This window comes from Rattus norvegicus, chromosome 16 (genome assembly GCF_021556685.1).
Source record: "Rattus norvegicus strain SHRSP/BbbUtx chromosome 16, alternate assembly SHRSP_T2T, whole genome shotgun sequence".
Lineage (NCBI taxonomy): Eukaryota > Metazoa > Chordata > Mammalia > Rodentia > Muridae > Rattus > Rattus norvegicus.
In genome coordinates, this window is record NC_141549.1 from 72,775,113 (window position 1) to 72,802,172 (window position 27,060).

The following is a 27,060-nucleotide window of genomic DNA, read 5'->3' on the forward strand; positions in this document are numbered from 1 at the left end:
ATAGTCTCACCAACTCATGCTCAACAAGTGGAGCATGTCTGACTGGATGGGGCGTGGGAGGGATGAGCCTCAACCACACACAAAAACCATAGGTAGCTGAGGAAAGCTGGGGATAGGAGAGGTATTCTTCCCAAGAGAAGAGTAGACCAATAGGTCAGGCAGCGCCAAAGGCTCAGGTCTGAAATCATACATGCAGGTAGTATTATATAGAGTGAACAGGTTATATATAGGAATATAAATGTATATAAAAGACATATATTTATGCAATAACAATGAAAAAAGAGGTCATAAGTTTGAAAGAGTGAGGAGGAATATAAAAAAGGGTTTGGAGGGAAGGTAGAAATATGAATATTATATATATGTATATATATAATTTTTTTACTCTTTAATTTTTTTTTACATTCCAGTCATTGTCCCCCTCCCAGTCCACCCTCTCACAGTTCCTTATTCCATTCCTCTTCATCCAAGAGGATGTTCACCCTACCCCTCACCAGGCCTCCCCTACTCCCTGGGACCTCAAGTCTATTGAGGGTTGGGTGTGTCTTCTCCCACTGAGACCAGACCAGGCAGTCTGCTCCTGTATATGTGTTGGGGGACCTCAAACCAGCTCGTGTATGCTGCCTGGTTGGTGACTCAGTGTCTGAGAGATCTCAGGGGTTCAGGTTAGAGGCTGTTGGTCTTCCTTTGGGGCCACCCTCCTCCTCAGCTTCTTCTAGGCTTTCCCTAATTCAACCACAGGGGTCCCTGACTTCAGTCCAATGGTTGGGTTTATCTGGGTCTGTCTCAGTCAACTGCTTGTTAAATTAAAAAAAACCTTCTAGTTTCTGGTTTAATGAAAATACATTAAATAGGTCTTGTCTACACACTCAGCCCAATTAGACATGTTGGAGGTGTGATGGAGATGTCAAAGACACAGGGAAAGAACTAACCCTCACTAAAACAGAACAATCATGCTCGAAACCATGTAGGGCAAAGAGAAACACCAGAGACAGGGAGGTCTGTAGGGTGGTGTTCTGTGAAGACCGCCTCAGGAGGTGGAAGGTGAGAACGGAGAGCCAAATGATGATGTCAACTCAAGAATGTACATATCTTCCAACACCCACTGATTGGGATCAACTAGACAATTTTGCCCACAGATTTTTCTCCCCATACATATGAAGTTAAAATTTCTATACTTTCCTTTATTTTTTTATTCATGTGTGTGCGTGTGTGTGTGTGTGTGTGTGTGTGTGTGTGTGTGAGAGAGAGAGAGAGAGAGAGAGAGAGAGAGAGAGAGAGAGAGAGAGACTGACTCTGTGTGTGCATACACATATACTAGGGCGTTTAGGGAGGTGGTGTTGAAGGATACCTAAATGGAAGTCAGTTCTCTCCTTCCACCAGGCAGGTTATGGGTATTAAACTCAGACCCTCAGGTTTGGGTGACACTGCCTTTACATGCTTGCCCTCTCTCCGCCCTTAAGATTTCCTTGCTTCAACATTATTCTTGGGAATACTCTCCCAGGATCACTGCAATAGGTAAATCCTTACCCTTTTTCTATATTTGGATTTATTAATGTCATCTTCACTTCAGCTGGTAGTAATCATAAGCCAGATGCACATACTGAGGCTTAATCTTTTCTGTATTTGATTCTGTCAGAAAATATTTGTTGTGGGAAATGGATTGTGCTGGTATTTTCCAAACGTAAAGCTAAGTTCAGATCCAAACACTTTTCCTAACATTAATACTGCACTTTTCCTAGCATAATTACATGTCAAATGTGATGTGGAAAGCCAACCTGAAGGAGGGGGAATAATACTATTTGTCCTTTTATCCCCAGGAAGTCATAATTAAGCCTTGATTTTTATCACAATCTGTTTCTGCAAAGTCTACCCTGAGGTAGCCACAGAGCAGACTATAGCGCGCCCCGCCCCCCACTTCTCCACCATGTCCTGCAAGGAATGAAGCTACAGATAGGAACCATGTGGTTAAACACTGAGGAAGTCCCATAGCAAACCTCCAAAAGATAGAGTGTGGGACTGAGGAGAACTTCAAATGTCATCAATCCTTACCTTACTCTACTGATCCACAAGCTAAAAAGTCCTCTAGGAGACAGCTAGTTTAAAGACCACCGCTCACAACATTGGTTAGCCACAAAGCTAGGACCAGAAATCCACATGACCTAGCTCTTATTCCACTGTATTTATTCATTTCTCTAAAAATCCATCTTCCATGCTGGATCGGACAAGAGCTGGGCATACAGTTAGCAGTGAGGTGAGGGAGCTGTGTAGTCTGTGCAAGGAGAGCCTGAGGCAGAGATTCTCCTTCAACTGGCCCACCTCGGTGGGAACTCCAAACCAGGGTTCACACCATTCCCCCCACACAGCTGGGTAAATGCCATTTGAAGAGTCCAAGAAAGATTAGCTAGGGAAGTGTGACCAAGGGTTGAATCCACCATGGGCAGTGAGAGGTTGGTGCAGGATATGGTTGCCAGGGGAGGAAGTATGATCCCCGCAGTCTCAGTGTAGAGACCCCCACTGTGCTATTAGCAAAGGCTCCCACCCTCCCTTAATCACACAGCCTTGTACAGCCAGAAAGGAGCCAGCTACAGAGATGTGGCGTAAGACTGGGACCACACCAAAGTATGCATGCAGCACATTTATTAATAATTAATTAATTAATTAATTAGGACCAGATGTTGGGGGATAGGGTGAGGGAATAGGTCTAGAAGAAGTTACAGGGGACGCATTCGGGATAAATAGGATCAAAATATGTTGTTCATAATTGTCAAAGAATTAAGAAAATATCATTAAAGAATTTAAAAGTATGAAAGAAGAGGAGTCAACCAATTAGTTAATAAACATGGAGAATGGGCCCAGCAATGACAAGAAGTTTTAACAGAAACTTTAAGAGGCAAAGAGAGAAAATGGAGAACAGAAATGGTAAAAGAAATAGGAGAGCTCTGCAGAGTTTGAAGACATTAGTCATCAAGTGCAGAGAGAGGAGATGGAAAGAAAGGAGAGGGGAAGGGGAGGGTGGAGAGATAACAGAAATAAAGATGGATGGATGTCATTCTCTTAGACACGGTATGACATTTCTAAGACTGAAGATGATAAAAGCTTAAGCGGTTTTGGAAGAAAAAATTACTTACTGTATGTATGCAGTGATAATAATCTAAAAATAAAACCTTAGACTAGGGTTTTTAAAATCTCAGGGATAAACTGCTTAGAAGAACCATGTCTGAAATAAAACAGAGTGCAGGGCTTCACCAATGTGAAGGAACAAACTCCTTTAACAAAACCCAGGAAAGACTCAATAGCAGCAGCAGCAAAGTCAATCTGATAGACACTCCCTGACAGTCCTGGAGGAGCATGAGGTGAGATGTGGAAAGGAGGGAGACACAGGGAGAGGAAGGCGAAGGCAGATGACTCTGTGAAAACCAGTTCTATCTGAAGTGGCTCGAATAGGGATGGCCCCCCTAGGTTCCTGTATCCTAGTACTTAGTCATCAGGGCTTGGCACTACTTGAGAAGGACCTAGAGGTGGAGTTTTGCTGGATGAAGTGTGTCACTGGGGATGTGCTTTGGGATTTCAAAAACCCAGGCCAGTCTCTCTCTTCCTGCTGCCTGCAGATCCAGATGTACATGTCTAGCACCATATCTGCCGAGCGGCACCATGCTTCCCACTGTAATGAAAGTGGACTAAACCTCTGATCTTTTTGCCATGGTCATGGTATCTCTTCACAGTAATAGAACACTGGCTAAGAGGCCTTCCAAAACCACAATCAAAGAATATTCAACACTTTTAATTCCCTAAGAGAAAAAAAAGAGATGTGTGTGAATAAATACAGTTCTACTAGCGAATGGCTGTTTTTCTGGGGTAAGTTATTTTGATGGAACCTTACAGCAAGCTAGAAATCACCCGAGTTCCTACCTGCATTCGAAAAGTTCGCAGGTCAGTGAGCAAACTTCCAGTAACACCTGCCTTAGAGAACTGTCATAGCCATTCAAGGTCATCTTCAATGACCCTATTTGTGGGACATTCGTTGACAAGTGGCAAATTTGACCTGTGTGTGGAGAGTTGTACCTGCGTAATTCCTGAAACTATTGTCAAAATGCGTTCACGCACACTGCTAGAGAAATACCACATAGCCCCAGTGCGTTCAGGGATGAGCAGAGGGAGGAGTTCAGGAACTCCCACATAACAATATAACATGGAGACGTCTCCAAATTGCCCAACTACACCTCTAATGGCAGCCACCATCTCACTAACTCAAACCCACATTCTCTCAGTGCCCTGCAATCACAGAAAGCTCCCAGGACAAGACAAGGGCACCACTACGATTGCATGGCTCTGCTTCCTGTCAGCATGCCAGCCGCTGTCAGTCCTAAGGTGGGATTGTCTCTATGTATGTCTTCTAAATGGGTCCAGAGAGTGGCTCCTAGTGGAAACGATGTATCCACATCTTCAAGGCTGGAATAAAAATCAGAATGGAACCCAACACAGAAGCTATCAGAAAGAGCCACAGGAAGATGCGGTCCAGAACTTGAGCCACAAATTTCCAGTCTTGCACTACCTGCAAAAGAGAAAAAGTCGTTGTTCATTCAAGAGGCTGAGCAGCCTTTCTGAACTCAGTAAGGTTGCTAATAGAGCAATATTTGATTTAGGACACTTCAGTTTCAAAATGTATCTACACATCACTGATGGCGGGAGCTTGGAGTCTATCCGGTGAGGTTATCCATCGCACCGCAAGAAATAGCTTGCAAGGTGCATGTTTAGGAACATTTCTCAACAGTGAAGATGTAAAACAGAAACTCCAGAATTATTTGGATATCTGGAGATATGCTGGTCAAACACAAATAAAAAAAAACCTGATTCTATTTTTATACAATGCTTCCTTGTACACCTATAAAACCAATCACAAAATGATGTCTTTTTTTTCTTACTTTTATTTTTTTACAGTCCAGCGTTATTGCCCGCCTCTCAACAAACTGATGTCTTTAAAGCATTTGTAATTAAGTGTCATAGGATTTCCCTCCTACTCCTCAAGTGGGTGTGGCTCCTAGAGATCCGGAAGACAGCACTGAGAAGGAATGACAGGGGTCTGTGGATTCTTTAGTTAGGCAGAAACACTGCAGGAGAATGGGTACCAGCCTGCAGCAGCAGGTCCAGGAAGTAACGAGCTGGGGAAATCTGCAAAAGAACGGAAGCTCACTTTTCAAGGGACAGAGTCGGGTTTCTGCACCAGAGTCTGAAGCTTACAGCAGTTTCACAGAAAGTTTCAATGTATAACCATAAGAAAGGAAACACACTCAATGGGAACCACTCCAGATCTTGAAAGACAGGGAAGGAGTGGGATGCTGATGGAGGGAGGAGAGTACCTTCTGTAATCTAGGGACACACAGTACCATCTTCCTGGGAATCCCACAGCCTTACTGAGTAGCAGATCCCCCTGAGCCTCATGATAGCTTGCCAGGGGAAACCAAAACACTGTATAGGGAACTGCTAATCAGTCAGGTACTTTGATCAGTATTTTCAACTGCAGTGCCTGTAAATAAGGATTTAGTAAAGATGGGACAGAACAGAACGAGATGACTGCCTACTCACAGGAGGGAGGGGCATGCTGTTCTAAGGTTTCCAAGTCTACAAACAAAACTGTGGCATAACTCACATAAGCAAGATAGAGTAATTTGTTAAAATTAGCATTTTATTGTAGCAATTAGTAATTCCTCAGGTAACGGGGTTCTTAATGGCTGTGATCCTCATGTCTTTGAGTTTTCCAAGTTTTGTGTCCTGGTCATATTAAAAAAAAACCCACTTAAGTGTTTATATTGGTATTTATAAAAGATGTAAAGAAATAAAACAAATTCCTTCCCTGATAGCTGATTTATCCCTGTATGAGCTGATTTTTTTAGTCTCTTTTCAATCAAAATCTGCAATTTTATGAAAAATATGATAAACAGTTACAAGAGAAAGATAAACCAGGCCTAACCTCCGCGGAAGACACAGTAAAATGTAAAGTGTGCTTCCAGAAACGCTTTCATAAGCCTGAAATCCCTTAGACTAATTTCCAAGAAGTTTTCCAGTAAAATGACTTAGCCCTGTCTGCAGGCGGTGTGAAGAGAAAGGCTGCTCTGTCAGGGATTCCTCGTCTCTGTTCTTCAAGGTAAACTCCAGAAAAACAAACTTCTGGCAAGGCAGCATGTTGCATGAAATAGCATGGGTTTGCCCTCAGAACTGCGGTGCCTCTAAATCTTAGGCATTTCCGGTTTTGAGACAAGCTCTCGATCTGTGAACCATGTTGATCTCAAATTGCTGACATTCCCAGCTTCCTGAGTAGCCAGGATCCCAGGATGCACTGGCCCAGCTTCTCCTTGTTTTCTACAATGTGTACACTATGTAACCGGATCCTTTTCCCTCAGTGGCGTATCTGTTACGACTAAATTTATATTACTTTTCAAAGTTTGATTCTTTCTAGTCACTAAACACATTTCTAAACACCGGGTTTAAAAACATCATGACGTGAAGAAGTGAAATTATCACAGACCAGGGTAACCTATTTAAAGGTGTAATTGAGTTCTTGAAAAAGGAATTGAGGCGTTATGATGAGCAGTGCTGAGCCTGCACCGGCTTGTGTTTAGTCACTGTACTTTTGTGAAACTTTTTCTTTAAAAGTTTAACGCTGGAGGGTTGGGGATTTGGCTCAGTGGTAGAGCGCTTGCCTAGCAACCACAAGGCCCTGGGTTCGGTCCCCAGCTCCAGAAAAAAAAAAAAAAAAGTTTAACGCTGGGCTGGAGAGATGGCTCAGTGGTTAAGAGCACTGGCTGCTCTTCCAAAGGTCCTGAGTTCAAATCCCAGCAACCACATGGTGGTTTACAACCATCAGCAATGAGATCTGATGCCCTCTTCTGGTGTGTCTGAAGACAGAGACCGTGTACTCATATAAATAAAATAAATAAATCTTTTTTAAAAAAAAAAAGTTTAACGCTAAAATTCCTCTGATTTGCCAGGCTTGTTCTATGTGGTTTGTTTGCAGAGAATAGCTGGCAGTGCGGTTGTTCACAAGGACCACATTCTGTGGTAACGCACACCACCATGGCTTTCCTGTGCACGCGTCGGTTACACAGCCCTATCACCTCCCGGCACACTCACCTGGCTGATGAAGTGTTCCTTTTTCACATGCCTCGAAATGTATCTGATGGACTCGGAGGCCTTCTCAAGGAAAGCGACCAGAACTCTTTCTCCATCGCTGGCGGGAGTCTGTTTCCTTTTGCCTGAGACTTTCCCCCTCACGGCTGTATCACTCTCCTTTCCATCCGGGAAAGAGAAGCGGTCCATGGGGTCCTTCATGCAAAGCCATCTCGGGAGTCTTTGTAGAAACAGCCTCTTCACCCAGGGGGCCATGGGATGGTACGTTGAGGAAGATCTGTGGTGGACATTAATTACAAAAACCGTGACGATAATAGACAGCGTGACAAAAATCATAATGAAGAGGAGGTACTCGCCAATGAGGGGGATGACCTTCGAAGAGGACGGGATTATTTCTTCAATCACTAAAAGAAACACCGTCAAAGAGACCAAAACGGAGGTGGATAATGAGAGTTTTTCCCCTTCGTCCGAGGGTAGGTAGAACACCAGGACCGTGAGAAAAGACAACCCCAGGCAGGGGATTATCAAAAAGAGCGTGTAAAACAAGGGCAGGCGTCTCAGGACAAAAGAGTAGGTAACAAACGGATAGGAGTAAAAGCCTTCTCTTCTGTTGCCCTTCATCCCCTTTGCGTTGAGTATCTCCCACTCTCCGTTATCAAAAAAGTCTTTCCGGTCAACGTTTTCATTGATTAGAATGAGGTCAACCATGGTACCGTCGTAAGTCCAGGATCCAAACTTCATCGAGCAGTTCTGCCTGTCGAACGGGAAAAATGTGACATCCATGGTGCAGGAACTCTTGTAGCTGGCGGGAGGAGTCCAGCTGACGGTTCCACTGGACTTCACAATGGCCTTGGTCATGAGGGAGCCCTCAAAACGTCCGTCAGCACTGCCATGAAAGTAGTCACTGGTTAGTGGATGGTTGGACACTCACAGGAGGCAATCTACGTGGCTTTCCTTTCCTACCCCAATGTCAAGTCATGCTTTACAAAGAAACCATGTTATGAAGAAACATAGTCAATTGTTCTGCCCAAAGCAGACTTTCTGCATCTGACCAATGCAGTATTAAAGATACTTACTTTTCAAAGAGAACTATGTCCGGCAGCCAGAGCGATTCTGATGGAACCTTTATCGAATTAATTCCACCATATTCTTCCGGATTCCAGCGTAATTTTTGGTCTGTCCATTCCTGCATGAAACAGGTATACAGCAACTTTATTCTGAAAATTCAGTACTGTGGAAGTGAGGCTCTCCCAATTCCTTCAATTTAATTTACCAGCCCATCATTGTGTTACAAAAGGGATTTTCACCCAGATTAGAACTATCTAGGATTCCCTGCAGCTTCTGAATACAGTGTAAGCCAGCGTGAACTTCCACGGGCCCATGTATGAGCCTAATCACAGAGGGCATTGATTCATGCTTGTTTTTTTCCTCTTTTCTCTTAAGAAACAAACAAGAAAGCCCACAGTTATGTGGGAAGGTGCATGTCTCTAGTCCCAGAACTTGGGAAGGTAAGCCTAAGAGGACCTTAAACTCAAACCTGCTTTATACAATGAGACCCTTTCTAAAAAGGAATGGCCATCTCGTTCAGGTCATTCCAGGAGGGCTGTCTATTGAGATTTCTGTCCCCTGACAATAGGAACATATGATCTCGATCTGTTACTGTGAAATGTTCAGTTCTGCTGACCGCCCCCCATGGCAGTGTCACTTTTATACAGAGCAAATGGACAGAGACTTAACTTTTATAATTTATCTAAATTGACCTTGTAAACTCCTAATTAGCATTTTAAATTATGTCCCTAATATTCTGGGCCTCCATATGTTCCAGTTTTTTTCTTCAAGCACTAGAAGGGTCCACCCAGTGTGAGGCTTCCTGGAGAACAATGATGCCATCTAGGTCATTAAAAAAATCAGGAATTGGCAGATGGGTGGCTTAATTGAATGGTAAAATACTGAAATATGTATGATGCCTTAAAACGTGCAAATCCCTTTCTAAATATTTATTTTATACCCATATCTTTGTGAGGTCTCAACTGTGGTCAATTCGTGGACCCATAACTGTTCAAAGTGTTCAGAACTAGGACTGATCGGTAATAAATTATCTATATCAATCTCCCCAAACCCTGCCACCCCACCTATGGGTCAGGGACCATCACAGAAGAGGGGACAGGAAAAATGTAAGAGCCTGAGGTCAAGGTCAACAGTGTCTTCTGGACATGACCGGCGATGCTCTCCTGGACTCATTGTAGCTGTGGTTGTCTGCACAAAATGTGCACAAGAGGAAGCCAGGCACTGTTCCAGTAGAGAAGGAGAAGGGACAGCCAAGCTCCCACCCCACCTGACCCACCTGAGTAGCTATTAACAGTGATGACTGCTAAGGGACAGAGAATCTGTTTTCTTTAGGAGTACAGTTCCTTGCTCCAGTGGATGTCCCACACCCATGCCTCTAATATAGGTATATAGGTACTGCTAACCAAACTCAGGGTTATAGAAAACAAGAGGGATATATATATTATATATAATGAGTGGAGCCTGGAAAGGGTGGGGAAGTGGGAAATGAATATAAATAACACTGTCCACAAGTATGAACTTCTCGGAGAACAAATCTATATTTCACTTTGGATTTAATGTAGGCAGAGAGATGAGGACTCAGTTCGATGTAGAAAAACTGTCCCTCAAGCTGCCTTTTGTATTAGTTCCTGTTATTTTTGGCAAAGCAGCTTACATGGATTTGTTTGGGGCACAAGGGACACATGTCTAGTTAGAGCTGGCATTGTGTTGCTTAAATAAATACTGATTTGTTACTCTTCTAGAATGGGTGGGGGAGGAGCTACTGAGGCACCACTCCTGGCTGGGGGGTCTTTTCTCTGCAGTATGTGGCCATGGTGTATTGCTTATGCCTGATTACCAGTGCACATATGGGCAGCAGTAATTGGATTCAGTGGGAATATATATTATTTATTATGTATTATTATATATTAATATATTATATTATATATTATATTAAATTAAATTATAGTATACATAATATATATACATATATATATATTAAAGAAGACATGTAGTGTGTTGGGGAGGCCAGACAGAGTTGAAGTAGGACGTGAATAGTAGATATGACCAAGACATAAGGCTCCTCCTATATGAAGTCTTCAAAGAATAAAAATAAAATTTTTAAAAAATAAAATAAACTTGATAAATAGTAGGATCTCAGCAAATGTGACATCTCTTTACCTCAAACAAGGAGACACAGCATTTGGGAATTTATAATCTAAAACAGTTAAAAATACTGTATAACTGTGAGAAAGTTCCTTAGAAGACTAGCTACTTAAAAGCCAGACAGACAGCATGTGTGAGATTTTTCTCAGTGCTCTCAGGCTTCTCCCTGATTCCTTACCCCCATTTGTAAGAGCGCACACACTCCCTCCTTGCCTGGCGTCCTTCTGAGAGACTCTTGGAATCATCAGAGGGTCCAACTCTCAGAAGTGTTCACACACAGTAGCATGTTTTGTTTGCTTTCCTTTACTTTCCCCTCATTTGCCATTGAGAAGTCTGTCCCCAATAAAATTCCCCGCCCTGCCCAGCTCTGCCTGCAGAAGGTCACTTAGTCAATGTGGTACCACCTGCTAAGACTTCCCTGTCCCTCCTGTGCCTCTACGACTTACGAAATTTTTTTGGTTTTTTTTATTTTTTTTTATTTTTTTTTAACTTTAGATGCCTGAAGATCTTTATTTCCTCAGAAAAATGTTTCCTTTTCCCCCCCATCTTTATTAAATTGAGTATTTCTTTTAAAACAGTTATTTAAGGTCTCTTTAAAAGCCCGGCTTCACTCACATGCAGGCATCTAAGAGTTAAATCTAGAACTAGGGATGGGGGTGGGGGCTCTGTTTTCTAAAGCCCAAGGTTGCTGCTGCGTGATTAAGACTCACTCGATGATGCTCTTAATGTTTAGCCATGTGAACAGGTGACCTTAATCTGTTACATCCCATCAGAAAATAATTCAGATTTAACTCTTTTGCAAGGTATTTGGGACTGCTCGTGAATGCACTTTCATAAGGTGCCAGCAGGAAGAGCAGGAATTGAGGATTGCTTTACCAGACTTTTACAGATTGCTTTTACAGACTTTTGACCCAATGACAAGGAACAGACCAGACCAAACCACAAGATGGATGGTCTCCATGAGGAGTGGTTTTCTTCCCACCTGAAATTCTGCTGAAAGTGCTCAACCCTATAGGCAGAAAAGGAATTCGTCAGCAAAAGAATTTTAGCTGTGTTTTATGTGTTCCATCATAAAGCTATGAAGTATTTTATCTAAAAAAAAATAAGATAGTTTTTGTATAGGTTTAAATAATGTTGAAAGGGATTTGAATGCAAATGTATCTGAAAGATTTTCTGTGGTCAAATTTTTAATACACCGATATTATTGGAAACCAGTTCCTGCCTAAAGCAACATGACTTTCTTTTTTTAAAAAGATTTTTATGTTTACTTGTGTGTGTGTGTGTGTGGTGTGTGTGTGTGTGTGTGTGTGGTGTGTGTGTGTGTGTGTGTGTGGTGTGTGTGTGTGTGTGTGTGTGTGTGTGTGTGTGTGTGTGTGGTGGTAGCGGCGGCGGCGGCGGCGGCGGTGGTGGTGGTGGTGGTGGTGGTGGTGGTGGTGGTGGTGGTGGTGGTGGTGGTGGTGTGTGTGGTGAATGCTACACATATGCAGGTGCCCGCAGAGGCCAGAAGAGATCTGGCTAACTCGTGAGAGTAGCAAGCACCATCTCTTCAGCCCAGTGAATGAGGCTTTCTTTTTTTTAAAAAAAGAAAAAAAAAGGAAAAAAAAAGCCTTTGTTAGCCCAGCTGGTGGTGGTGCAAGCACTCGGGAGACAGAGGCAAGCAGATCTCTGTGAGTTGAAGCCAACCTGGTCTACAGAGCGAGTTCCAGGACAACCAGGGCTGCCCAAAGAAACACCGTCTTGAAAAACAAACCAAAGTAACAGCAACAACAGCAATAACAAATGCTGCCCCCCTCTGCTCTTAGTGACACTCACCAAACTTGCATTTTCCTGCTGAACTGGCAATGCCTCTGACAACTTCAGAAACCAAAGTCTTTCAAAGCAACGATATTTTAGACCACTAAGAGAGGTGTGGGTGTCTCTACAATGGAAAATAGCTGTGCTTACAACTTAAGGTGAAGGAAGGGAAAGAACGTATCGTGTGAAAAATTCTACAAACAAAACTTTATGGAGAGGCTGGCAGAATTAAAGTCTAGTTTTAAAGCATGCCAAGCGACCCTCTTTTTATATACCATGAGTTATATGTCAAACTTTAACATAAACTAGCTGGTAAAATTTGAGAATTCGACCGCTGCTAAGCAGTACGATTCGGGTGGAGCTCAGCCATTTCAGCAGTCTGTTGATTTAAGTGTGTTCTACCTTTGTTTGCCGCGACTCAATAAACATTTTTATCATATACAAAATGCACTTGTTCTTCAGAAGAGGGTTTTATTGACACTTATCACCTCTCTCCTCTCTCCCTGTCTCTGTCTGTCTCTGTCTGTCTCTCTGTCTCTCTATCTCTGTCTCTCTCTCTCACACACACACACACACACACACACACACAGAGAGAAAGAGAGAGACAGAGACAGAGATAGAGAGACAGAGAGAGCGCCATGGGGACAGACTTTTGACCCAATGACAAGGAACAGACCAGACCAAACCACAAGATGGATGGTAAACAATATCTTCAGAGAAAATTGTTTAGAGACAAAGGGGGAAAACTATCAGACTCAAAATGAAATAAATCATACTGGGCTGGTGCTCCAAGCCTGTAATCCCAACATGTGGGGAACAGAAGGGTCATAAGCTGGAGACCACTGAGCTGCCTTGCCTCAAAGCCAAGAGCAACGCCTGATGGTGTTGCTTGTGTCCTGAGGGAGCTGTACGTAAAACCTCGCCACTGACCTCTTCAGGTCCTGAATCCCAACAGATGCTTGCTAGTGTGGGTTTGTCTAAGAACCCCCTAAATCTTCTTGAACAAAAAGGGGTAAAGGATGAAATGATTTCAGAAACGCTGTGCAAAGAGAACTGAGGCAAGCCCCGGGGGGAGTATTTCCAAGTCAGAGTAATTGCTCTTACTTTCTGCCCTCCAGCAGCAAGATCAATAACGGGGACAGAGATGTAAAAAGAAGCAGCTGCGGGGACTTAGCTTGGGGATGTCATCGTGTCACAGAATGTGCCACGTTAAAGGGTACTGAGCGCAGTGGTGGTCCCCAGCACTATGAACTCCCCGCCAGAGACTAACTCACGCAAGCTGCAGACGGCGCCAGGAAAGAGATGGTATAGGCATCCCGAGGAGAAGATGCTTGCAGCTGAAAAGGGACGGATGGGGAGTCAGGGCGTGGCTGGCGGGGCAGGTTAGGGAGACCGTGGTGGAGCAGTGTGCGGGAAGGTGCTGGGAAACAGTGAAGTCAGGCGAATGGATGGAAATGCGTTTGGACCTTGAATATGATGGTGCAGAATTTGAGGGGTCATGACAGTGTCCTTCCTCGTGTGGTTTCAGCAAGTCTGTTGATAAGATATTTATGGTTCCCGGGGATTTGATTACTCGCTGAAAGTTCAAAGAAGAAAGACACACGAGTCTGCAAAATAAAATCAATAGGATAAAAATAGGTCCAGCTAGAGGGAGCCCTGTACGTGGGACAGCTAGGCTTTGAAAAGGTCAATGGCTGGGAGGAGACCTAGACTGGGAGGCTAGTATGGGAAGCAAAGGATGCTTGGACAGAGTTTCTACTGGTTTGCTTAGGTGTGAGAGCTTTGTGAAGTCTTGGGAATTGTTGGGAAGACCGCCCATGTGATTCAAAAAACCTACTCCTACCTGGTCTGTGGGGCTTGCGTTTGACCTTGACACCCATGTTAGATATCTGCTCTTCTTTTGAGCATCCCCTGACTTTCCTCCCCATCTCCATGCTACTGTCATGTAATCACGGGCTTTATACAAACCTATTAATGATGCTCATCACTTTACAGCAACTAACCCTCTGCTGTCTCCTTAAAGACAGGGCTGCCCCCCCTCATTCTACCAATATCTTGCACAATACCTGTCACTTAGCAGACTCTCATAGTGTCGAATCTTTATCAGTCATCACCTGCAGTGTCACCCCCCTGCCCCATGCTGTCCCACCCCTGAGAAACAGTACCACAGGAAGATGCGTGCCCACACAGTAACAGGGCTACTCTCCGAGCTCACGGCTGAAGTTAAAACAGACCCTTCCCTTGCATTCCTAAATCTTCCCCTAAGGATTCCGAATGTTTTCTGGAGTACTTCCAGATGGCAATGTGTGTAAATAGAGAGCACTGTCAGCGTCTGGGCTGGCTAGCAGACACAGCCTGGGACTGGTCCTCACCTGCTTCAGCCACACATTTGTCGTCATCAGCTGATTCTTTTCATCCTAAGAAAGAGACAGTTAAAAAGGCCCAACGTTAAACAGAGTCTCCTGGAGGCACCAGGGTAGCTGCACAAATTCTCTGAAAGCAGTTGCAAAGGCGTGCATAGAACTGTGTAAGCCCAAAGCACACCAAACCCCAGTGTCCAAGTGGACACGGGCAGGAAATTCCACTCCTAGCTGTGGAACTATTGCCCATTGTTAGCTTGTGGGAGATGAGGGGGACGGTTTTCTCTGAAAGGGTACCTCTGGTTAAACCACCCATGACGCACATGTCCAAGAATATTTAGGCATCAGAAACTGGTGTTGGGGCGTTCGTTTTTGAGAGTTTAGCATTGGGTGAACAGGGAGGGAGGTGAATCTGAGGATGGATGAGAAGAGTGGATGAGAAGAGTATCAAAGCAACTTGTTTGAAGCTCTCAAAAAAACTAATAAAAACATTTTAGCAGTTGGCAGTTTAAAAGGGGTGAAGGTGAAGGGTTTCCATCTGATTGATTGATTGATTGATTGATTGATTGGATTTTTATTAGGAAGAATCCCGAGTCTTATTTTTGGTGGCATTCAAAACCCAAAAGATTCAAAGATTCCGAACTTAAGAACAAGTCAATGGTATGTGACCTTAAAGCACTCTGCATCAAATCAAGCGATAACTCATTATGAGGAAACTTTCAGCAAATGACCAACTCAGAATACTTTCGATTGGTACAAAACAGGAAACTGAAGCTGGATTTAAGACAAACCATGTATAATTTTCCAGAAAGAATCCTGGGTTATTTAGACAGCCTAGAGAGCAGAGAGGTGGGACAGAGGCTTGAGTCACGTGGGAGAAGTATTCTATGGCTTCGGGACCACAGTAGAATGAATTCCTACATTTGAGCAATTTAAGCCTATAGGTTCCTCCAAACAGAAACACAGCAGACATTGGAGCCTAAGGGGAAAGTGAGCAGAGAGACAAACGTGTAGGTGAGTTCAGGAAAAGTTCGGAGACCCCTAGCGAGCACGTGACCCTAACGGGGTACTGCCATCACCTCCGCTTCTGCTAGGTCTGGTGGTTCTCAACCTATGGGTCGTGACCCCTTAGGGGGACAAAGCCCTGTTTCATAGGGGCCAGATAAGGCCGGCAGGAAACACAGATGTTTGCATTACTATTCCTAACAGTAGCAAAATTACAGTTATGAAGGAGCAATGAAAATAATTTTATTGTTAGGGATCACTACCACATAAGGAACTCTATTATAAAGGGTTGCAGCATTGGGAGCCACTGGCCTAGAGGTACAGAAACCCTGACAGCCCAGCACATAGGCAGCAAGGAGCTGGGATCTCACCTGTCACCCTGCACCTCCCTTCTCCCCTGCGTTCTACCAGGGTCCAGTCTGTTCTAACTCCCCTCTCCACCCCCTGCCCAAGAGTCCTAAAATGACAGCATAGGATGACATCCTGTTCCTTCCTCCGAACATGTCCCTGGCTCCTTGGGGCAGATTTCCGTTCAACACAGTCTATTTATAAAATGTCATTGTCGGTGTCAGGGAGAGACAAACGTCTGGAGTCACATCTGTTGACACTTGTGCGTTCTTTGGAATGCAGGGCTGAGGACTACTCACCACATCCACAAGCTGGGATATTTTTAATCCAAAATACACTTTTATGATGTCACTGGAATTTAACACAGGGCGGACCCATTTCTGGTAACCTTGGAACAAATGTCTGAGGAGTGCGTCTTCGTGTTCAGCCACTGAGCTGAGTCCCGCAGTGGCCGTAAGAGTCACCCAGGAACCTGAATTAAAAGAGCAGCAGAAGGGTCAGTTCAGCATCCTGCACCCGAAGCCTTCCTCAGTTTCCCATGGGCCGACTCAGCAGAGGCTCTGAGACAAGGTGCTGTGAACCCCACTCTTTACCTGCACCCTCCTTTCCTGTACCACACTGGCAAAACCAGCATCTATGATTTTCCAGAGACTTTTCGTCACTGTGAGCACACATAGGTCTCTGAAGTGTCACCTGTAGCCTCCCACCTTATCCCCCACTTCAGGTCTCACCACAAGTGCCACCTTCTTATAGAAATGTGCATTGCCCACAAACTAGCGCCCTCATGGCTCCGTGGATTTGTCCGTTATCTTCTCACTTGATCGTATGTGTATATGTATGTATAAGCTATCATGTATGTATATTGTATATGCATGTTGTCCTGGTATATATGTTATATAAATGCACATATGTATGTGCAATCATCTTAATGTGTGTATATTATTGTATGTACGTATCTATCACCTTCATATGTGGTGTGTTGTACATGCATAGTTTTATAATATGTCTATTGTATGAATATTTACATGTTCTTATTACTTCCCCTCAGACTTCAAGTTGACACACACAGTCAGCATCCATTAGAGTAACAATGATCCACATTCACAACAGGGCCTGACCCCACACCAGACACTCATTTCTCACACATGGGATAAAGGAACCAGGGAAAGGGTCATATCATTACTGGGCACCCACTATATTTCTCCGTCTGTTTTCTTGACTTCTTCCCAATGATGACTTCTATTAGAAGTCCTTCCCTGGTCAGTTCTTAGGAAGAGTTCTTATGAGCTCCTCTGTATGTAAGCCCCTGAAATGATCCTGACTTAAAACTGGAGCCTCCGTTGGAGTACCAACGTAAAAATGTGCTCTAATATAAAGAAGGCTTCTTTACTCAAGCCTGTGCTGGCAAGTCTAAAGCAATGAGATCATTAATTACCATGTTGAGCTTCTCTGTGAATGTCCAATATCCTGTGATAGCCTATAAGATCTAAATCTGTAGGATTTTCTTTACCCAAGAAGACCTCTGATGCCACAGAGGTACACACAATGACCAACGATCACAGGCAAAATGCTCACTCCAAGTTGACTAACCAAGTCTAGAGGCTGTCAGTTGTATGTAGAGAAGAGGATGCCATCCCTTTGGATACATGAGGTCTCCATAGGCAGTTCCCTAACAGAGAAGTAATTCACAGTGTACACATAACTGCTCTCAGGGCAGGCTGAGGCTCGGAAAGATGGGTTGACTTCAGGATAGACAGGTTGACCGTGCAAATCAGGACAGAAGTTTCTCAAAAGACTAAAAATAGAATGACTATATGCTCCCCCTCCATGCACTCTGGACATTCACCTGAAGAGCTCTGTCCTACTAAAGAGGTACCCTGTTCATTGCTGCTTTATTCACCATAGCAAGAAAATGCAATCTGCCTAGATGTCCATTGATTGATGAGTGGGTGGTGAAAATGTGGTCCATACTGGAATGTTTCTTGGCTGTAAAAAAAATTAAATTATGAAATGCAAAACAAAAATGGATGAAACTGGAAAAATATGAGGTAAACCATGTCAAGAAAGGCAAACACAACATGTTCTCTCCCTCATAGATGGATTCTAACTTCAAATGTTTAAGTCGGAGGATTGACTTTGGACTTCCTGCAAAGATGAGCAAAGTAGAAAGGCCCAATGAGACAAGGGAGAAGGTATCTTCAGGAAGAGGGGGTGGAAATCTTAAGTAGGGATGAGGCAGGGGGATGGGAAAGAGGAGAGGGTAAGGGACAAAGTATGAAAGGCCTTGTGGCTTTGTTCTCTTTTAAAGGAGTTTGAATAGTTTCCTTACATGGATAATGCTTCTCTCAAAAGCCACGAGTTATGACATAAAAATCTTACTGCCAGGAGTGTGATATCCCCCTATGAGTCATTGATCAAGCCTGTGGATGGTTAGTTTTTTGTCAACTTGATATAAAACCAATTGTCGTCTGAGAAGAGGAAACTTCAACTGAGAAAATGCCTCTAACAGAAGGGCCTAGAGGCAATGTTGCCAGGGCATGTTTTTATATTAATGATTGATAAAGGGAGGTTCAGCCCCCTGTGGGTGATGCCACCTCTGGGCAGGTGGTCCTGGCTTATATACAAAGCAGGATGAGCAAGCCGTGGAAAACAAGCCAGTAAGCAGTATTTCCGCAGTGGCGTGTGCCTGCCTCCAGGTTCCTGCCTTGCCTTCCAGTCCTGACTTCCCTCCGTGTTGCATGATGACCCTGTAAAATGAAATAAACCCGTTCCTCCGCATGTAACTTCCGCTCGTGTTATAGAATAAACAAACTTGGACAGCCTCAAAACAGCGCAGGCTATTGCCATTGGGATTCGTTGCCGACCACAATTACACGGTTATGGTGTTTGATTGAGATGTTCCCTATCTGTTCCGGGTGTTTGAAACTATACTTGGCTCCCAGTCGGTGGCCTAGTTTGGGAAGATTAGGAGATCAGGTCTATGGAGGAACTTTGTGGTCACTGCGGGGAGACTTTGAGAGTTCAAATACCTCTGCCATTTCCTGTTTGTTCTCCGCTTCCTGGTTGAGGTGGAGGGGAGGGTGGGAGGAGGGTGGGGAGGGTGGGAGAGGGAGAGGGGTGGGAGGTGGGGGGGGGGGAATGTACGCTCTCTGCTGCTGCTCTCACCACACCTGTCACCAGACTTCCCTACTGTGACGATGGTGGACTCTTACCCCTCTGAAACCGTAAGCCCAACAAAACTCTCTCTTCTCTAAGTTGCCTTGGTCTCCGCAGTGTTTTATCACAGCATTAGGAAAGCAACTAATAGAGAAGCTCATAACAGGGAATAGTCTATTGCTGTGCCAGGCCTGATGCTGTTGTGGTTGTGGTTGGGTGGGTGGGTGACTTTTTTGTGTGTTGTTTTGTTTTGTTTTTGAGGAATGAGGTAGACTTTGGAACTTTGGACCAGAAAGGCAGTTAAAAGATGTAAGCAGAGTTTAATTAGCTCTCCACGGGTCTTAGCCCAGAACCTACAACTGAGTTTTGCTAAATAGACATGTTAGCAGACCGCCTTCTGTTGTATAATTTAATCCCAACCCCAGGTTTGTACCCTGCCTTTGACCATTTAGTTCCCAGATAAAAGATACACACAACCTTATATTTACAATAAGCTTTAAACAAGAGCTGGGCAGATACCTACCGTCTATGCTATTAGAATCTACTTTCCTATCGATAACCCGAGTTATTACTTACTGTTTCATCTGGGCCTGTCTTAGCTCCAATTGGTCATCTCTCAGGACCATGTTTTCATGACTTGCCTAACCCATGGCGGCTTCTCTCAAACCTTCTCTCAAGCCTGGGAATCCTAAACCCCACCCTTGGATATACGTGCAGACTCCAGGTCTTGGAGGCTTCCACTTAGCACTACGATAAGACCAAACCTCTACAGCCTTCTATGTAATTATGTCTACGTTCATGTTTTACTGCTACTCCTTGTCTTCATCAGAGACATTTTTGTGCAGTGATCAGAAGATGTCAATGCAGAGAATCATGACAGTACAAAGTACTGAGAATAACTGGTGAGTGCTTGGCCCTGAATGGGACATCTGTATTGTCCCTCATCAATCCACCTTCGTGTGTGTGTGTGTGTGTGTGTGTGTGTGTGTGTGTGTATGAGTGTGTGTGTATAAGTGAGTGTGTGTATGAGTGAGTGTGTGTATGAGTGTGTGTGTGTATGAGTGTGTGTGTATGAGTGTGTGTGTATGAGTGTGTGTGTGTGTGTGGTGTGTGTGTGTAACAACATGGCAGTCATAGGAGGAAGAAGGAGAATGATGTCATCATGTTTTAAATACATTTTAAAATTTTAAAAAGGCTGAAGAAAAGGAAGACCTTGCAATTTTCTCTTGGGAAAAGATTTACAGTTTCAAACCTTTAAAGTGTTCTTAGATGTCTTAATTAATAGTTTATAAGTGTTAATATTAATGGGTAAAATACAAGGACTGTGCTTTCTATCAATATATATACCAAGAAGACACTCTGTGGCTATAATTTGATACTTTTTTCAAAATCTGTCATACAAGGAGAGAAAGAGAAAATATGATATTAAATTTTATTCATCCTTTTAAAATGCCTTCCAATATGCGTGGGGAAGAGCCTCACCAGACCCTGTCCCTCGTTGAGTTAATGCCAGCTAGGGAGTGGAGAGACATTTTTCTTCAAGAGTGTAGCCACTGAGAAGTTGTCCATGATCCAACACCATGTGATGTAATAACCCAACATCCGTGCAATGCAAGCAACCCTAATTAAACTCAGAGGATTAGTAGGAAAAAAAGACATGAAGGTGGGTGTGGGTCCTGCTGGCAAGACAGAGCTGCAAGAGGGAGTGGGAGGGGAACAAAGGACGTCATGTGTGGGAGTATAAGACCAAAATACTTTATATAATGTATGAATCTGTCAACAATAAATAAAAATTACCTTTCTTTTTAGATTCAAGCTGTTAGTTAAGGTATTCACTCTGTTCCCTGATATTTCTCAATATTCTTTATTCTTCAACTCAATCATTCTTCAGATTAAGGATCAGAGAGACACTGAACCTAGTCTTTTATTCACTAAAGCTACATCATCAAGGCTTTCATAATTGTTAATAATTATGAAATTTTATTAAATTTACATAAATTCTGAGTCGCCGATCAATAGTCTCAATCCCCATTTCCTTAGAGCAGAACTAAACTCAGAACGTAAGCACATTTCCTTAAAGGTGAACCCAACCTATTCTTCACAGGTAGTGGGGCACAGCTCTTGTGTTTCTGGGTATGGCATTTAGCAGTCGTCAGTAACTATTTTAATGTAAAAGCAGAAAGATAACAGATTACTATAATTAAAATAATTTCTTACTAAGTTTTGAATTTATGTAAGTAAAACAGCTCTCTATTATTTCCAGGCATTATGATTTCCAACTCTTCAAACAGCTAGAAAAACAGATTATTAACATTTTAGATGCTTCTACATCATCTTTTAATTCTCTAATTTTCATTTCTTCATCCTAGCAATTCCATAACATCATGTAATCTCCTTCTAATATTATTTATTTATGAATTATATATAATTTTCTACTTTTCCATCCATACCGTTTCTTCCTGGGGCCACTTTAACTCTCTATACTTGATGTCCACAAGTTCACACTGCCTAATTAACGCAGCAGTCATAGGGCCAGAGGGCACATCACCTTATGATTCCACATTCAAGGCCAAGTAGGGCAATAAACTAGTTCTACAAAGGACCATGTAGGTATTTATGGCCTTATGGTTATGCTGTCGAGCACCTTAAAAAGATGGTGTATTAGTCAGGGTTAGACAATAGCAGAAGATGGACTGTAGCTGAAGCTGTTCCTCACCCTTTCTCTCCCACTCAAGAATGCATCCGTAGGAATACAAAATACATTAAAGTGAAAGCATTGATGTGAGAAACAGCCAGAAGTATGGCCTTACAGTTGCATTTATTCATTTAAAGCTCACCCTCCTGGAACTTTAGTGCTTTGGCTGTTATTAATAAGCAGAGAGAGCAGGGAAGCAGGGCAGCAGTAGGTTAAGGAACCTAAAAGCTTCCTGGAAATGTCAGTGGAGGGAAGATGGAGACTCCCTGGAGCCTCTTGTTGGAAAAGGTATTTGCTCACCTCCTCCTCCTCTCACCCCAAGTTCAAAACAGACCTCACCCTGATGGCTTCCCAGCATCTCCTCAACCCACTCCAAACCCTTGCCACCACAGCACAGACACTGGATCCTTGAGTCCTGCTGTTGCTCCGTCTCTCTAGACTGTTGCCTGCCTACTACCCTGAAGTAAGCATTGAAAACCAGATAAGGAACAGATCTTCCCCTCTCCCTTCTCCCCCCAGATCCAATCCCCCAGACCCAACCAGCTCTGTAGTAGACACATACTGTACCTTTCCCTTCTCCCCTGCCCCATCTCAAGCAGACCACACATCTTCTTCTCCTCCAGCCTTCCCCCTGACTCATTCCATTGTCCCAGCACCCAACTCCAGCAGGCATTCCCTGAACTCCAAGGTCATGCCAACCAGAGAAGCAAGTAAGCCAAGGAAGCAAGTGTCAGATCTTCCTTCTCCCTTCCTTCCTCCATAGCCCATTCCTCAGACTCATCCCCACCTCTGTAGCAGATATCCTGTTGTGGCTTCTCATTCTCTATCCCTATCCCCAGGGACTAAGCTGACACTCATAGAATACCCTGCTTTCTGCCTTCTTGTGGACTCCCTCAGTACCCCTCTTCTAGCCCATCCCCTTTCTAAGTACAGCTCTGAATGCCTAGAAACACAGTCTACCCGTAACCCCCAGTGGCTATACCTAGCAGGATCCCAGAAGAATTTCCTACCAAGCAACATACAGCCACCACACCCTCCTAAGAATGAGAGAGGGCAACAGAAAGCAAGGAACAAGAAAACCACCCAACGAACATAAGACCTAGAATTATAATCGTCCTAACCCCAGATGTATAGATATCAACATAAAAACCCAATCTGTTATAGCCAGGATAGTATGTCTCCACTAGAAATCAGCCACCCTACCATAGCAGGCCGTGAGAATACACCATAGCTGAAGCTCGAGACAATGACCTTCAAATAACCTTCATCTATATGATAGAGGTCCTTAAAGGGGAAATTAATAAATGCCTTAAAGAAATCTATGAAAATACAAACACAAGCAGTGGAGGGAAATGAATAAAACTATTCAAATCCTGAGAGTATAAATAAAATCAATTTTTTTTAAATAAGGAAATCTGGAATTGAAACACTTAAGAACTACAACAAGAAGCTTAACAACAGAATGCAAGAGATGGGACAGAGAATCTCATGCACAAAGACAAGGCAGAAGAAACGGATACCTCAGTCAAAAACAAAGCTAAGTGGAATAAAAAGACAAAAATATCCAGGGAATCTGAAACACTATGAAAAGAACAAATTTAGGAATAATAGGAATATTTTCTAGCTCCATCCATTTGCCTAAGAATTTCATAAGCTGAAGGGATTTGAAATCCCATGGGAAGAACAGTATCAACCAACCAGACCCCCAAGAGCTCCCAGGGACTAAACCACCAACCAAAGACTACACATGGAGGGACCCATGGCTCCAGCTGCATAAGTAACAGAGGATGGCACTGTCTGGCATCAATAGGAGAGAAGTCCATGGTCCTGTGACTCATTTCCCCAGTGTAGGGGAATGCCAGGGTGTTGAGGTGGGAGTGGGTGGGTTGGAGGGAGGGAAAGCATCCTCATAGAAGAAGGGGGAGGGAGCATGGGAGAGGGAGGAACCAGAAAAGGGGATAACATTTGAAATGTAAATAAATAAATATCCAACAAAAACCATTAATAATAAAATTTAAAAAAAGAATGACAGGAATAAAGGAAGGAGAAGAAACCCAGGTCCAAGGCACAAAAAATATTTTCAACAAAAAAATCATGCGAGAAAATTTCTCTCACCTAAAGAAGATGCCTAGGTACACAAAGCACACAGGATAACAAGTAGACTGGACCCGAAAAGAAAGTCCCCTTGGCACACAAAAAAACAACACTAAGACATGCGGGACAAAGAAAGAATATTAAACGCTGCAAGAGGAAAAGGCCGACTAGCATATACAGGCAGAACTATTAGAATTACATGTGACCTCTCAGCAGACTCCGATGGTCATAAGGGGCTGGATAGATGTGCTACAGATTCTAAGAGGCCATAGACGCCAGGCCGGGCTACTATAACCAGCAAAACTTGCGATCGCAACAAATGGAGAAAATAAACATTCCAAGATAAAAACCAAAATTAAGCAATATGTATATGCAAATCCAGTCCCACAGAAGGTGCTAGAAGGAAAACTCCAACCTCAAGAATGTAATCAGACCCAAGGAAACACAAGGAATGACAAATCTCAGACAAGCAAACAAAAAGAGGATGACACACACACACAGCCACACACCCACAGACACATAAAGTGTGGGCGCTTTAATACCTGATAAAATAGACTTTGAATCAAAACTAAACAGAGGAGACAGTGAAGAACGCTACACTCTCATCGATCTGAACATTCCACAAAGATGGCATTGCTTGGTACCGGAAAGTACTCAGCAGGGTACCAAAGGAGAAACAGCAATACCAACCCAGCTTACAAATCCTCCATCAGCCATGGTGACCTGTTTGCAAGACAAGCTAGTGCAATGGTAGCCCAAACCAATATCAGATTCGAATTAAGGCTCTCTTCATAGGATGGAATCCATACCCAGCACTGCCTGCATGAGCAAGAACATGAGAGCCCGGTGGCCTAGAGTAAAACCAAATACTATTATTCTGCTAATGTAGCAATAAAATGCCTCCTGGTGACATTCTGCTATACTCATAGATCAGCGCCTTGCTCAACCATCATCAGAGAGGCTTCCTCCTGCAGTAGATGGGCAACTAATAAAAGACCTAAACTCAACCCTAAATAGGATGTCTCCATCAAATCCTTCCCCTCTGGGCTCAGGAAACCCTGTGGAAGAAAGAAAAAGTGTTAAGAGCCAATGTGGCAAGGGTGGGGCAGAAGACACCCAGAGGCCCAGTCGACACTATGTGGTAGAGAAATGGGAGAAAGAGCAGCAGAATGGTTTGGGCACTGTGAAGAGAGGCAGAACTGGAAATGCAGGAGTGGTGAAAGACCCCCGTGTGTGTGGCCTGTGCTGCCACCCAAGACTATGGTGATGCCCTAGCCTTTGTTGCTGCTGAAGGTCATGTCTGGGTCCTGCAGCATGAGAGTCTGCATTGACGTCCTTGGCCCGTGTTACCATCAAAGGCTATGTGGTCTAGGCTGCCACCCGGGGTCATACTGACGTCTGAGGGCTGCACAGACCTGGCCCAAGCAGTGCAAGAGAGCTGGCCTTGCCCCTTGCTAACTACAGCACTCCTGGCCCTCACTGGCTTCAAGAGTGAACCACATCTTACTTAGGCAACACAGTCGAGCTGGCCCTAGTGGCGAAGGTGCAGGGCCGCCAGCCCTAGGGACAGGAGCATGGAAGAGTTGGCCCCACCCCTTGCATCTGCCCTCAGAGATAATACCAACATGGCTAACATTTGACTGACAGCGCCTTGGTTCGAGATATCTGGGGCAGCAAGGGGAACTCCCACTGCTACCAATTAAAGAGACAAATTGCCCCGTCTTCTAGCATCTTTTTTAGTTTTTACTTTTTCAGATTTATCTTTTCTCCTATGTGTACGTGCGTGCGTGCGTGCATGCGTTTCCAGCGCATGCGTATATGCAGTACTTGAAAGCCTGGTGCCCACGGAATTCAGAAGACAACTTCCGATCCCCTAGAACTGCAGTTACAGATGCTTGTGAGCCACTATGTGGGTGCTGGGGATTCAACTGGGGTCCTCTGCAGAGGAGTAAGTACTCTTAGCCACTGGACCATCTCTCAGTCCAGTCCTTCATCATCTTTGCTTCTTTACAAGAGTGACATCAGAAGTATTGCTTACTGTAGTCAGATGAAAAGCATATAATCAATACTGTTAGCGTTAGTGTTAAACAGTCCTGTAACTATGAAAAACACCTGCCCGGTGCGCCAGGGAGAGGTCGGTCTCCCTCTCTGTCTCACTGGCACCACCTGACTAAGCTACTGGGTCACAGGCTGAACTGCCTAGAGCCTCTCTATTCTAGTTTAACCCAGTTAGCACCAATGTTGTCTCAAATGGTCAATTGAGACACTCGAGTGATGTCAATAACTACAGAGTAACGTCCTGTATCTGTCTGTGCATGTGCATGTGTACACACACCTCTCTCTCTCTCTCTCTCTCTCTCTCTCTCTCTCTCTCTCTCTCTCTCTCTCTCTCTCTCTCTCTCCCCATAGGTTTCTTAGCTCAAACAGCCCTGGGCCCAGAGAATATTTATGTGAGAATATTTATGACGTAGGTCTTGCTAAGGACAAACAACGCCCTTGTCGTTGAATTTTCAGGCCCATCCAGAAAACTGTACAAATACTTTGTACAGTTCTTTTGAAGGGAAATAAGGGAGCTTGTGCTTGTGTCTAAGCTTATCCGGGTCTTGCTTTTCACCCGGTTCCAAGAGTAATATGTGATTCTGCTCCCCCGTGAAAGAAAACACATTTCAAACTGACCAATCCAAAAGGTGGGGCTCCCGTAGCACATAAACCCATACTTCTTAGAGCAGACTAAATGTTTGTGTGGCCCAAATTTATATGTAGACGCCCCCAAGCCCTAGGTGAGTATGTTTGAAGACTCAGCCCCTAAGGAGAGGGACCAGAGGAAGGGGCTGTGTGAGGATCCAGGAGAAATACCTGCCATCCAAGAAGGGAGCTCTCACCAGGAATGCTGGACCCTGAGCATGAACTTCAGGCCTCAGGACTGGGAGGAATGGTTGCCTATTGCTTAAATCACCAACTTGTGGTGTTTACTGCATTGTGGCAAGCTGGAACTGACAGGGACAAGTCTGCTTTGACCAAAGCAAAATTCACTGAAGCAAACAAGCTTTAAATAAATAAAATAAAATAAAATAAATTCATGCCTTAGAAACTATGGCATGATCAGGAGATGAGCCCAGACGAGTTAACGATCTGTCCTTTTAAAATAAAATATTAATGACAGTGGGCGTATTCTTTCAAACTATATCCTTGATAAATATTTGATGACGGGTGATGAGTGAACAAATGAATTAGCAGTGGTCACGATCTATGACAGACGAGGCAGAGGCC

At 43.8% G+C, this 27,060-nt stretch overlaps 2 protein-coding genes across 2 annotated transcripts in view; one reads left to right on the forward strand and one right to left on the reverse strand.

The window, feature by feature from the left end:
• The window catches only part of Erich1 (glutamate-rich 1), a gene marked incomplete at its 5' end in the record, with an annotated part of 52,793,804 nt that overhangs the window by 41,904,553 nt on the left and 10,862,191 nt on the right, over positions 1-27,060 (forward strand).
• Positions 2,623-27,060, reverse strand: part of Chrnb3 (cholinergic receptor nicotinic beta 3 subunit) — a 28,942-nt gene continuing 4,504 nt past the window's right edge. The window contains exons 1-6 of one of the 2 annotated variants that reach the window (XM_087587455.1): positions 18,875-19,020; positions 16,145-16,317; positions 14,505-14,549; positions 8,202-8,311; positions 7,129-8,011; positions 2,623-4,552 (exon numbers count right to left, since the gene is read on the reverse strand). In XM_087587455.1, coding sequence (XP_087443581.1) covers positions 4,418-4,552; positions 7,129-8,011; positions 8,202-8,311; positions 14,505-14,531 — 1,155 coding nt within the window. In that variant the 5' untranslated portion in view covers positions 14,532-14,549; positions 16,145-16,317; positions 18,875-19,020 and the 3' untranslated portion in view covers positions 2,623-4,417. 2 annotated transcript variants of the gene reach the window in all.